This window comes from Dermacentor andersoni, chromosome 8 (genome assembly GCF_023375885.2).
Source record: "Dermacentor andersoni chromosome 8, qqDerAnde1_hic_scaffold, whole genome shotgun sequence".
NCBI classification, from domain to species: Eukaryota; Metazoa; Arthropoda; class Arachnida; order Ixodida; family Ixodidae; genus Dermacentor; species Dermacentor andersoni.
In genome coordinates this window covers 33438644-33452218 of record NC_092821.1, presented here as the reverse complement: position 1 = coordinate 33452218, position 13575 = coordinate 33438644, and the positions used below count along the sequence as shown (strand labels likewise).

The following is a 13575-nucleotide window of genomic DNA, read 5'->3' as shown; positions in this document are numbered from 1 at the left end:
GAAGTGCACTACTAGCGCTTGTCTCTCAACATTGCTCATGTGGTGTAAATAGCGAAATGTGCTATTTCAACGTGGATGAAGGCGCTGCGACACAATCATAGGTCCGACAAGCTAGATAATGCTCGCCATGTGTTTTATGACACGGCTAAAAGTTTGACGTTTTACCTATGATCTAAGAATTACGCTCCATGCAGTCGGTGCTATTAAAATAAAGCTTTTTTTTTAAGGGGCAAGCTGCTTTCCAAATCGGCAATCTATCGTGAAGGAGGGTTAGAAGAGTGGCTTGTGGCTGGCGTTCATAACGCGAATGTTGTGAAACAGAATGCATGAAATTCATAAAGTCCTTGAGTAATTAAAAAAAGTAAGCGTAGATATCGTGCTCTAGGGAACATTTGACCTTGAACTACTCTGCGCCTACAGCATCACAAATTAAGATTCAAATATGTTCGTAGACACATCGGTTAATGCGCCAACCTCCGTGAAACTTCCTCTTCGGCTAACATTTTGGTGTGCATTTTATCGAGGACATTCCTAAGCCTTTTGCCACACGCGTCTCCTGCGAGAAGCGGAAATGCGTTGCCATCACAGGGGAGAAGGTCTCCAGACTCATCCAAAGGCTTGTTGCTCGAATAACAACAAGACGTGCATTTTCTGTGCGTCAAGAGCTATATACGTATGCTGTTTGGTATTGAAATTTCGCACACTGTAGCGTATGAAGTGGGGATAGACTATAAAGGTAACGAAAGACGCAAGCAGAATAATTTGTTTTAACTGAAATATATAAAAAAAGGTGTCACAATGAAATGAAAGTACAGAGAGACCACTTGCCACATGTAAACAAAGTGCAACAAGCAACATGCAAAAGCAACAAACAAGCAAACAACAAACAACAGGCAAAAGACAACTTGCTGCCGCTGGAAGTCGACACCATAACCTCCGCGACGCTTGACCGATTGAGCCATACCTTCTCCGCTTTCCTTGGCATCTCTGGCTATTAGTTAGATGTGGTTGTATACGACAAACATTGAAGCACCTTCGTTCGAACGAAGGGACTTGAATTCTTGTCGAGGAGCACGAGGAGAATGAGCGAGGAGTCCAGGAGAGCGTGGGGATCCCCACGCTCTCCTCGCTCATCTCGTAGCAAGAGGACTCAACTTGAGCCGCCTCGATGCCTTGAGGCAGCGTACGACGGACCGCTGACCCATTCTTTTGCCATCCCTTCACGTGCTGCGAACTGCCATTAAAACGCCTTTTGCAATATCAAATTTCCTGAATTTTGTGATTCTACTTTCTTGCGGGCGGCTACAATAGCAAAACATTAAGAAAAAAGTTCCAAGCTGCTGACTAAAGCCTGCCTTTCCCGCAGCGCATGATGAACATCTACGAGATGGACCCTCACTTAGCCAAGTACATTATCGTGTCCAAAGGTTCAGTTTGGAAGAACGCACGAACCTCCATGTCCAAATTCTTCACCACATCGAAGTTGAAAGCGGTAAGTGAATGCACATGGGATCTCAACCCGCTCTATCTGGATCCGAGCGAAGTATACTTGAAATGTTAAATCTTTATCATAATGGTACTTATCACGTTCGCATTCGTCAAAATTAAAAACAAACTGAAGTTTTGTTGCTCCAGCAAGCCGCAATTTAAGGGATACATTGTAGGAAACATAACTACGTGGCGGCGTTGTTTTCACTGAAACTGTGTTTTGCCATTTTTCGTGCCATGTGAAGCGCAAGTACGAATCTGTTATAACATAACTCTTCATTTTGCAAAATGATGTATTGAAGAGCAAGGGTGATATTTTCAGTAGGAATATCAGAGATGCGATGAATTAAGTTGATCTGGGTCATGGTCTTTTACGGTTCTTTGTTTAAGCTGTCCAGTTGAAAAACACAACAGGAAATCTTAATGCGTCGTATTTTGGGACGTTCTGTTGTCTCGCGTCCTTTAGTTTCTGTTCAATATTTAATTAAAAATTGACAGATACCTCTTTAGGGCTACGTAAATTTGTTAGTGCAAGAAAGTTTTCCACCCGGGGTTAGAACTCTCGACCTGATGACTCTGAACCCAGTACCTTACCGCTGCACCATTCCGAGCTTTCTTTTTGTTACATGGAAAACAAAACTTAAGATATATTACAAAGCGGAGACTAGTACACACTCAAAACTCGGGCAAAAGCACACATGCGTCGAATAAGTGCATCCAGTCTGGTGGAGGTTCTGCGCAGCGTATGCAGTTCTCTCGTAAGTAGCACTTTCGCGAAAGAAGGTTTTTAGAGATCGCAGGCTTTCGGCATGGCGATCAGATAGTCTACATGTCCATATTCTGTACAAAGAAATTGTACAAACCAACTTTAATACCGGTGTTGGTGCTATCAGCATTGTCGCATTCAGAGAACGCATCATTGAATACTGCGCAAAAGGAAAATACAGTGTACACCACCGATGTGATACTGACATACAATTTTAAAGCGTCGCAACCGAAAGCACTTCAGTCGCGGCGTCAGAACTTATGTCGTTGTGATAGAAAGTGGCACATTTCTAACACCACGACAGAAAGCGTCTGTCGTTGCAACAGAGAGTTCCTGTTGCGCCGTCAAAATCGCTGTCGCGATAGAAAGTTGTTGTTTCGACTTAAGAATTCTTGTAGTGGTGACAGAACGTTTCTGTTGCGACTTCAGAACTCTTAATCTTCGCAACAGAATTTTTCTGTTGCGATGGCAGAATTTCTGTCGTAACGTACGAAATGTCTGTCGGAACTACAAGAACATCAGGAACTTCTGTCGTACGGCAGAAATTTCTGTAGTCGCAACAGAAACGTTTGTAGTTACGACAGAAATTTCTGTCTTTTTCTACAGCTTGGACATTCAATTAGCCACAAATACTCATGTCGGGAAACAGCATGCAGATTTTCGCTCAACGATTAGGAAATTAAAATATTTAAGAAATCTAATTATCTGAAATTAAATTCGAAACAGGCACTTGATTTCTTCTGCAAGCTAGTAAAGTTCTTCTACTAACACATGAAAAGCAAGAAGATGAATAGAATACAGGCTGCAAAATTGTATACCTGGCAGATGTATATCGTCTATCTGGGACTTCATAATGCTCTTTGAAGAAGCGCGAAGTTACTAGTACTAGTTATTTTACGATAGATTACGCAATCACCTGCAAATAAACAAACTTGAGAAAGAATGTTAGAGGGCAAGACATTTAGTAAAATAAAAATTGCAGTGATACGAGCATGGAGCCTTGCGGCACGCCAGGTAAGACATGTGTCGCATGTAATGCTGTCTCATTTGCAAAACAAACTGAACGCTGTTTGTCGGCAAGGCTTCAATTTGTGTATAAATAGCAGGGTCGATATTAAGTACTTGTAGTTTATGTAAGAGGAGGCAGTGGTTTTCTTTGTCAAAAGCATTAGCAAAATCAAGGAACACGCAGTTCGTAAGAAAACCAGAAACAATAGTGCTATGTAAAGCATTAATAAAGAATAGAAGTTGAGTATCACACGAAAATGTCTTATGAAATCCCTGTTGAAATGGAGTAAAAATATTATTGTTCTCAAGAAAGCGCTAAGATGTGAGTATACGACGTGTTCCATTATTTGCATGGTACAGATGTAAGTGATATTGGTCTGTAATCACGTGGCTTAGATGTATGACCGGATTTATCAATCGTTATAGCTTTCCCTATTTTCCAATCTGTTGGTAGTGATCTAGTAGCAAGTGATTGAGTGAAAATGCATTCTAATATGACAGAAGAGTACTCTTTTGTATTCTTAAGATGCTTGGAGTTAATTTCGGCAACACCACGAGAAAAAGAGAGCGATGATTTGCCCATTATAGCGGGAATACCAGAAGAGCTAAATGTCATAGTTTCCATCGCAGCGTAGTTATATTGGCGGAGCAGTGGATAATCACGAACCATTGACGATTGAATGGTGACACTATGGTTGCAATACAATGAGGAAGAAATATTGACGTCGTTACGATTACAGTGATAAAACGAGCCTTACAATGACCACAACATGTGTTATATAAAATTACTTCATTAATGCGGTGTGTCGCCATACTGCTCAATTGCTAATGGCATTACTCATCATGATATCACCCGTAATATGCTCCTTTGCTGCCGCCGTAGGTTTTTAGCAGTGGCGTAATAGTGGACACGCTTACTCCACTGCCGAAGGCTTACACCAGCAGCCAAGTAAATCGAATAACACTTGCTTACTGCAATCTCTGCATGTGGTTGAGGTTAGCGATTCCAGGTGAGTGTAAAGTGCAGGCGTCTCACTTTTGCGCCTCCGCTGTAGAGACTACCTCTACTCGTGCGGCAACCAGTGTACCAGTCCACCTGCGTTTGGCGCAATGCCGGATGTGGTAAAACTCTCTAATATATCACAGAGGTTCTGAAATACGAAACTTAACATAGAGATCACGTAGGGGAAACGCAATATAGCAATAGATGCAGTAAAATCTGTTGAAATGTAAAGTACGCTAGCTCACCATTTGCCCGCTCCGTGTCACATGGAATGCCAATAAACATCACTATAATAATAACCATCATCACATTGCCACACCCTCGCCCGCTTTTCTTCTCACCCAAAGCTTACGGCGCAAAGGGTGCGATATGATCTCATTGCACGGGAGTTTTTATACGGCCCATCACGGGGACGGCACGGATTTGCCTGTAGTGTCTATAACATTGACATCGCAATAAAGCTCACTGAAATTAGAAGTCTCTGCAGTGATGCCATCATGTACGATACCTTGAATAGCCGACATGACTGCGTGTTTTAATTTCGGTTTGTACGTCAGTTGGTCACGCCAGGCAGGACAGAAGTGTGTGCACATACTTTACATGAATGCCGGGATACATGAATGTCGGCAAGTAGAATAAGGTTTTGACATTTCTACGCTCTGCAAATCAGCAGGATCCGGCGCCTTTCTTTCGTCGAATTTGGATGAGATCGCATGTCAACCTTGGCAGTTTGTTGTTACCCACACTCGCTGTGCTCATACGGCAAGTATAAATCTGCTGACGGCGTCTTCTGTGAATACGGCTTCAAGCAGGACGCTGTGTGGGAAGCGCAACTAGCACTGCGACATCATCCAAGCCTTATTGCAGCGACGTTACCATAAGTAGGTATATTAAAGTAATTTGGAAATATTAATTTCACTACATACCTGCAGTCTATCTGCATACAAAAATAACTTAGCATAAACTGTAATGACCTTCAGTACAATCGGATCTTATAATAAACTAGGGAACATATTTAACCGAGTTAGATGAACATTGGTTTCACATATTGGCAGCACTGGCTTCACATAGCCCGTAACGCGCTCTTTATTCCCAACAAGTATAAGTTAGTTGCCTTGTTTATTTCCTCGAAGACACCAGTTAAAGGAATTGCATACTTCGTATACGCATAAATATTGGGAAAAGAAGGAGGACCTTGTAATTGCTCGCAAACATTCTTTTTAAGCTAGAAAAATACGTTTCGCCGCACATTTCACTTAAGCAGTCGCGTTCCCACCGCATTTCAACTCCGAACCATGTGCAGTTGTATTAGGGCCCCTGGAGACACTCTGGATAAAGGCAACATCAAGCAATCAAACTACTGAATAAATAATTTTGAGAAAAGGCTGTCATCAACTTACACAGAGAAAACACTTATCGTACATCGTCCATTATTTATTTCCTACTTCAACGAAAAATGAAGAGAACGTGCATCGCGTAGTCCACCGTGGAGACCGGGAAAGCGAACTGTAGGCTTCGTGTAACGCATGAGCAGTGCGAAAAAGCGAGTGTTCGGTCCATATCTACAAAGCACAAGTTCAATCTGCACATTTGAAACTTTCAGTACACATCACGCATGGCACGGTTCCTATTCTCTGTAAATATGAAATGGTTGTCATTTTGTTCCTTCCTGGGCAGCGGAAAACAACTTGTTAACGTTTCATATAACCAGTATAAGGAAGCTGAATCGTCTGCCCGTTACGCTTAACATTCATCAAATTTGCTCAATACGTAAACTTAGTGAGTGATTTAGTTTCCTAAGAAAACCGCGAAGATTGCCTTGTAACGTTTCAGATGGGTTCTTGTTGCACTACCAGCTTCGCTATAAAAACGAAAAGCAGCAACATAAAAGTAAAACTTATGCGATGTGATCGTGATGTTACTAGGCGAGCTCCATTTGTGCCGAGAGCAGAGATCCAAAACCCCTATCACTAACTCTACAGGTGATGCCTTCGCTGCTCCACGTCCAGGAGGAGTTTATACGTGTTCTAGGCGAGCATGCCGACCGAGGAATCGAGGTGGACATCAACAGCATCTGCGAACGCTTCACGTTCGACATGATCAGCAAAGCGGCGTACGGCATGGACACGAATGTGCAGAGGAATCCCAAGTACCCACTGTTTACGAAGGCCCTGGCTTTCATGCCGAACGTCACATCAGGCTTGTTCTACAACCTTGGCCGTAAGTGGAAGTCTTTCATCGCTTGAGTACTAGGAGTGTCAAAGTGAAAAATTGCATGTGTGATGTGCGTTAAGCCGGTAACGTGGTGGATGTATATTGACACGTGTGCTTATCTTTATCGGCCGACCACGTTTCGCCGCTTAACAACTGTAATCGCACAGCGAGGGACGCGCCTGCATATATCCGACGTTTCTGGAAAGTTATCGATGCTTCTACCCGGCTGTCTGTTGTCGCCGAACCTTGTGTTATCTGATTTCATCGCGTGACTCGAATGTTGTAGAACTTTGTGGAAGGCATGCGGGTGCCAACGATTAGTCTGGAACATTCGACGACTGTTGTATAAAAGCCGACGCGCTTGACCCGCTGATCAGATTTTCGACGATCGCCGGGCGTGTTCGCCGCTATCGTTGTGCTATAAGTGTAGCCTGTTTTGTGGGCACAGGTTCGCCCAATAAAAGTTTGTTTTGTCGTTCACAGTATTGCTATTGTGTTATTCAACGTCACCACCACGTGACATCTGGTGGAGGTGCTTTTCGTTCATGTACCGGACGCCCCCGACAAGGCGTGATCCAAGCCCGGACCGCAAAGAGAACACCAACGTAGTCCCGGAGCATCGTGCAAGCTGCCGTCTTCAACAGCTGCCCCCGGAGCACGGACTTCTACCTGAGAAGACCAAGAAGATTGTGGACAAGGCAACCCCAATGGCAGCCCCAGCGTCCCCCATCGTGCTGCAGCAGCCCAGGGAACCTCCGACGTTCCGCGGATCAACATTCGAGGACCCGGAAACCTGGCTCGAAACGTATGAGAGGGTCGCTAAGTTTAACAGTTGGGACAGCGACGACAAGCTGCGGCATGTATATTTCGCATTCGAAGACGCCGCCAGGACGTGGTTCGAGAATCGGGAAGCCACCTTAACGACGTGGGACCTTTTCCGAAGCGGCTTCTTGCACACGTTTACAAGCGTCGTGCGAAAAGAGCGAGCCCAAGCTCTACTAGAAACCAGAGTGCAGCTGCCAAACGAGACGATCGCGATCTTCACGGAGGAGATGGCCCGTCTTTTCCGGCACGCCGACCCGGAAATGTCGGAGGAGAAAGAAGTTCGCTTCCTGATGCGCGGCGTCAAGCAAGACCTTTTCGCCGGACTTATTCGTAACCCACCGAAGACTATGGTTGAGTTTTCTGCAGAGGCATCGACGATCGAGAAAACTCTGGAGATGCGGACCCGGCAATACAACCGCCAGGGGCACACGCCGCAGTATGCCATCCAAGGACTGGGTTCGGACGAACTTCAAGAGACCATCATTGCCATTGTGCGCGAAGAACTGCGCAAGGTCCTGCCTTCGTCGCAGCCTCAAGTAGCTTCGATTGCTGACATCGTGAAAGATGACGTTCAGCGATCGCTTGGGGTTCCTGAGGTGCAACCTCAATCACCGCAGCCCCAGCCAGAAGCGATGACCTACGCCGCCGTCGCACGCCGTCAAGGTCCCCCTCCGCGACCACGCCAGGGCCCTGCAACGACGCAATTCCGTCGTCCGCCGCCGCCGCCAGCACGCCCACCCGTCGCCCAGCGCACCTACGCGAGGAAGACGGACATTTGGCGAGCCCCCGACCACCGTCCGCTCTGCTACCACTGCGGAGAAGCCGGCCATGTGTATCGCCGATGCCCATACCGGGAGATAGGACTGCGAGGTTTCGCCGTCAATGCTCCGCGCCCGCAGCGAGGTGAACGCCCTCGCGATATCGCCGACTACCTCGCGGCTACTCAGTGGAGCTCTCGACGACCGTCGCGTTCGCCATCACCAGGCCGCTACCTGTCGCCGCAGCGCCGACCATACACTGGCCCAGCCCGGGGCCGGTCAGCGAGCCCGTATCCGGAAAACTAAAAGCAGCAACCGATGGAGGTGCGGTTGCTGTTCGTCGAACTGACGAAGATCCTCCGCCGCCGACGAAGACGACGAAGAAACCATCTCGACGACCTAATGACGACACGCCGCCATCCCGACAGGAAGCCAAGACTACACCGATGAAAGACGACTTGACGACGCGACGTTCCAGCTTCAGTTCAACACGACGCAGCCGTGATCCGACGCCGAGACCTAACTGTAACGCAAGACAAAGAACCACCGACCTCGACGTGCTTCTCGACGGCCACGCAGTCACCGCCTTAGTAGACACAGGAGCCGATTACTCCGTCATGACTGGACCCATCGCCGCCCAGTTGAGGAAAGTTAAGACTGCATGGCAAGGCCCTCAAATTCGCACCGCTGGAGGACACCTGATTACGCCGACTGGGATCTGCACGGCAAGAATTACCGTTCATGACCGGATTTACCCTACCACCTTCGTTGTCCTCCAACAGTGTTCACGAGACGTCATTCTCGGCATGGACTTCCTGAATCAACATGGCGCAGTCATCGACCTGAAGTCGAAATCGATAACGCTGTCACAAGATCAAGCGATACCGCCGGAGAGCTGTCGTAGTCACCACGCCTTGAGTGTGCTCGAAGGTCAAGTGAGCATCCCGCCGCGCGCCAGCATTATTATTTCCGTCGGCACTGAAACACCCGCTGACGTAGAAGGCGTCATCGAGGGCGACCAACATCTACTGCTCGACTGTGAAATTTGCGTCGCAAGAGGGATCGCTCGACTCCACGGAGGGCAAGTGGAAGTTATGCTAACCAACTTCAGCCAAGAGTTCAAGCACATCAACAAGGGCACGACAATCGCATACATCGAGGAAATTGTGGAAACCAGCGATGCCTTTGTCCTCTCGGATTCAGCCGCATCTACCCCGATGAGCATTGTCTCCGAACCAGACTTCGACGTGAATCCAAGTCTTCCTATGAGTAAGCAGCAACAGATCAGAAGTCTTCTCCGACGATACAAAGACTGCTTTTCGACGTCATCGAGGATTCGACAAACACCAGTTGCAAAGCATCGCATAATAACCGAAGAGAGCGCTCGACCACTCCGCCAGAGCCCTTACCGAGTTTCGACGCGATAACGTGAAACTATTAGGCAACAAGTCGACGAAATGCTGCGCGACGACATCATCCAGCCGTCGAAAAGCCCGTGGGCCTCTCCTGTAGTCCTGGTAAAGAAAAAGGACGGAACCCTACGCTTCTGCGTCGATTATTGTCGACTGAACAAGATCACGAAGAAGGATGTGTACCCCCTTGCACGGATAGACGACGCATTGGATCGGCTCTGCAACGCTAAATACCTTTCTTCGATGGACCTCAAGTCTGGCTATTGGCAAATAGAAGTCGACGAAAGAGATCGCGAAAAGACCGCCTTCATCACCCCAGACGGCCTCTACGAGTTCAAGGTCATGCCATTTGGACTGTGCTCGGCGCCTGCAACGTTCCAGCGCGTGATGGACACGGTTTTAGCAGGATTGAAGTGGCAGACCTGTCTCGTTTACTTGGATGACGTCGTTGTATTCGCCGGAAATTTCGACGATCACCTTAGGCGGCTTGCCACAGTACTAGAGGCCATCAGGTCATCAGGGCTCACTCTGAAACCAGAAAAGTGCCGCTTCGCTTACGATGCGCTTTTGTTCCTAGGCCACGTGATCAGCAAATCAGGAGTACGCCCCGACCCACAGAAGACAGCTGCCATCGCAAAGTTCCCGCAGCCAACCGACAAGAAGGCAGTGCGCAGATTCCTTGGCATGTGTGCCTACTATAGGCGCTTTGTCAAGGACTTCTCACGCATCGCGGAGCCGCTAACACATCTAACCAAATGTGATGTCGCGTTCAAGTGGGAAACGCCGCAGGCCAAGGCATTTCAAGAACTCAAACGACGCATGCAGTCGCCGCCGGTACTTGCACACTTCGACGAGGACGCCGATACCGAAATCCACACTGACGCCAGTAGCCTAGGCCTCGGTGCCGTCCTAGTCCAGAGGAAAGAAGGACTTGAAAGGGTGATATCGTATGCTAGCCGGTCGCTGTCAAAAGCGGAAAGCAACTATTCTACGACTGAAAAGGAATGCCTCGCCATCATTTGGGCTATAGCTAAATTCCGCCCTTACCTCTATGGCAGGCCATTCAAAGTCGTCAGCCCCCGCAGGGGCGTCTGCGTCAGCAGGCGTTTGGTGTGTTGCGACACCACGGACCCGAGCACACGAGGGTTGGACCCTCCCGCGTGTAGCCGTGCGCGGCTTAGCCGTGTCTGGGGAAAAGGGGATCCTGGGGGTTGAGCCGATGCAGGGTGTTTGGACCTTTAAGGCCCCTCGGCGGAGGCAACACACCTCTTCGGCCTCGGCTTCACATAGACGGCACCCCCGGACTGACCCACCCGGGGGAAATCGGTAGTCGCCTCTTCCTGTCCTCCTCTCCAATCTTCGACTTTCTCTCCCACTTTTACATCTTTCCTGTCTTCTGTTCACTTCTTATTACTTCCTTTCTCCACGGCGGCAAGGGTTAACCTTGTGTATCTGCCCTCCCTTGGGTATAATATATTAGGTTATAGTAGCAATGTACGGCTGGCGCCTGCAGCCTTACGCGTTAAGGCCTGCAGCGTCCCCATGTTGGGCTCCGTGGTGGGTGGCCGCCATTGCTGCCGAACACAAACCGAAATACCATGGGAACACCCGCATTTCCCCGCCTACTTGATCGTCACCCTCAGAAGAGGGGACGCACCGAAGACTTAAGCACTTGTTTCAACAGCACGAAAGAGACCTACCCAAAATACCACGTAGTACACAGTGAGAATCCTGAAAAACAAGCTAGATTTATTTCACCATTCACAGTAGCAAAATCTTTGACCGAAGCCTTAGGGTCAGGTTATAAGGTAACAAAAATGGCTAGCGGTGACCTTCTCCTTGAGATCCCTCAGAAACATCAGTATGAGAAGCTTGGCAGTCTTGTGACATTTGGTAACATACCAATTTCTATTTCACAACACCGAACAATGAACAGCTCACGGGGAGTCGTGTCAGAGGCAGACCTCCTAGACTTGACAGAAACTGAACTCCTGGAAGGGTGGAAAGAACAAAATGTTACTGACGTAAAACGTATTAAAATTAGACGAGACAACAAGGAAATCCCCACTAAACATCTTATCCTAACATTTTCATCCAGCGTTCTGCCAGAAACGATTGAAACAGGATACATCAGATTAAATGTTCGACCATATATCCCCAACCCTAGAAGGTGTTTCAAATGTCAGAGGTTCGGCCATGGCTCGCAGAGCTGCCGTGGTCAGACAACTTGTGCAAAGTGTGGAGTGCAGGGCCACCCCTCCGAGAACTGCAGTGGCACACCTCACTGTGTGAACTGCAGTGGTGACCATCCAGCTTACTCACGCTCCTGTCCGAACTGGAAGAAAGAAAAAGATATAATCACCCTTAAAGTCAAAGAAAATATTTCATTTAAGGAAGCCCGTAAAAGGTGCTCTCCATTCCACAACACACCTTATGCTGATGCGGCGCGTCGGGGGGCAGCGTCGCAGCGGCAATCGCCGAGTGCCCTGCCCGCGTGCAGCGAGCAGGCACCTTTGGCTCCTGCCCCCAGGGTGGAAGTAGGTAAGCCTACTCCATCCAACCAGCAACCAGGCCCGGCTACCCTTGGGTTGCCGGTCCCACAAGAGTTATCTGCGGCAACCTGCGCTGCACGCAGCGATCCCGCAGGACCGATAGCGGCCACGAAGGTAGGCGCAGCTGAGGCTGCCTCGACCTTCCCGGCCCCTCCCAGCGCTGGCAACAGCCGGCGCAGCCAAATCCCGCAGGGAGCCCCATCGACCTCAGGGCTGGTGGGCGCAGGGGTCTTGCCTTCCGAGGTGAGACTCTCACGAAAAACTTCTCGCTCGCAAGAGCGCGTGTCCGGCGCCTCACAAGAGGCAATGGACACAACACTTATACCTACGGCGCAGCAAGCGCCTAAGGAGCGGCGAGGTTCCCTCGAGCGCTCCAGAAAAAACAAAACCCCGGTTACAGGGCCTCGAAAGAGCTCTGTAACCTAAGGCATCACCTCCCTTTCCGTAGACACAGTACCTATTTAAAATAAATATGGATACACAAATTATTCAATGGAACGTCAGAGGTCTTCTTAGAAACCTGGATGACGTACAAGAACTCATACACAAACACAATCCAAAAGTGCTGTGTTTACAGGAAACACACCTAAAATCAAAACACACAAACTTTCTCCGACAGTATATAACTTTTCGCAAAGATCGCGATGATGCTCTCGCATCATCGGGAGGTGTAGCTATAGTTATCCACAAAAGCATTGCGTGTCAACATTTACAGCTCCAAACGCCTCTTGAAGCAGTGGCAGTTCGAGCTGTCCTCCTAAACAAACTCATCACCATTAGCTCGCTTTACGTACCCCCACACTACAAATTAAACAAACATGAATTCCAGTCATTTATAGACGAATTGCCAGAACCTTACGTTGTTCTCGGCGATCTCAATGCGCACAGCTCCCTGTGGGGTGACTGTCGTATAGATGCGCGAGGTCGTCTTGTTGAACAGTTCCTTTTTTCTCCTGGTGCGTGCCTTTTGAATAAGAAGAAACCCACTTATTACTGTCTTGCAAATAATACCTTTTCCTCAATTGATCTCAGCATAGTTTCCCCGACTATACTGCCTGAACTGGAGTGGGAAGTTGCGAACAATCCTTACGGAAGCGACCACTTCCCCATACTATTAAGAACACTTAAAGAAAACGAATATCTACCACAGGCTCCTAGGTGGCAGGTTGACACAGCCGACTGGGAGAAATTCCGAACCATAACTAGCATATCATGGGATGACATGTCCTTGTTACAAATTGATGCTGCTGTGGATTACCTTACAGCTTTTATTATAGATGCCGCATCTAAATGCATACGTGAAGTAAGTGGATCGGCATGCAAACGGCATGTCCCGTGGTGGAACGATGAATGTAGAGTCGCACGTAGGAATCAAAACAAAGCGTGGGGGTTGCTACGCGCTTCGCCCACTGCAGAGAATCTCGTTAACTTTAAGAAAGTTAAGTCTCAAGGCAGGAGAACCCGCCGACAGGCCAGAAGAGAGAGCTGGCAAAAGTTTTTATCGAACATCAACTCGTTTACAGATGAGGCGAAAGTTTGGAACCGCGTA

General features: G+C 48.1%; 1 protein-coding gene across 1 annotated transcript in view; it reads left to right on the top strand.

The window, feature by feature from the left end:
• The window catches only part of LOC126526467 (cytochrome P450 3A6-like), a 70659-nt gene that overhangs the window by 13004 nt on the left and 44080 nt on the right, over positions 1 to 13575 (top strand). The window contains exons 5-6 of the mRNA XM_072289622.1: positions 1367 to 1492; positions 6248 to 6485. Coding sequence (XP_072145723.1) covers positions 1367 to 1492; positions 6248 to 6485 — 364 coding nt within the window. The remainder of the gene's footprint in view (positions 1 to 1366; positions 1493 to 6247; positions 6486 to 13575) is intronic.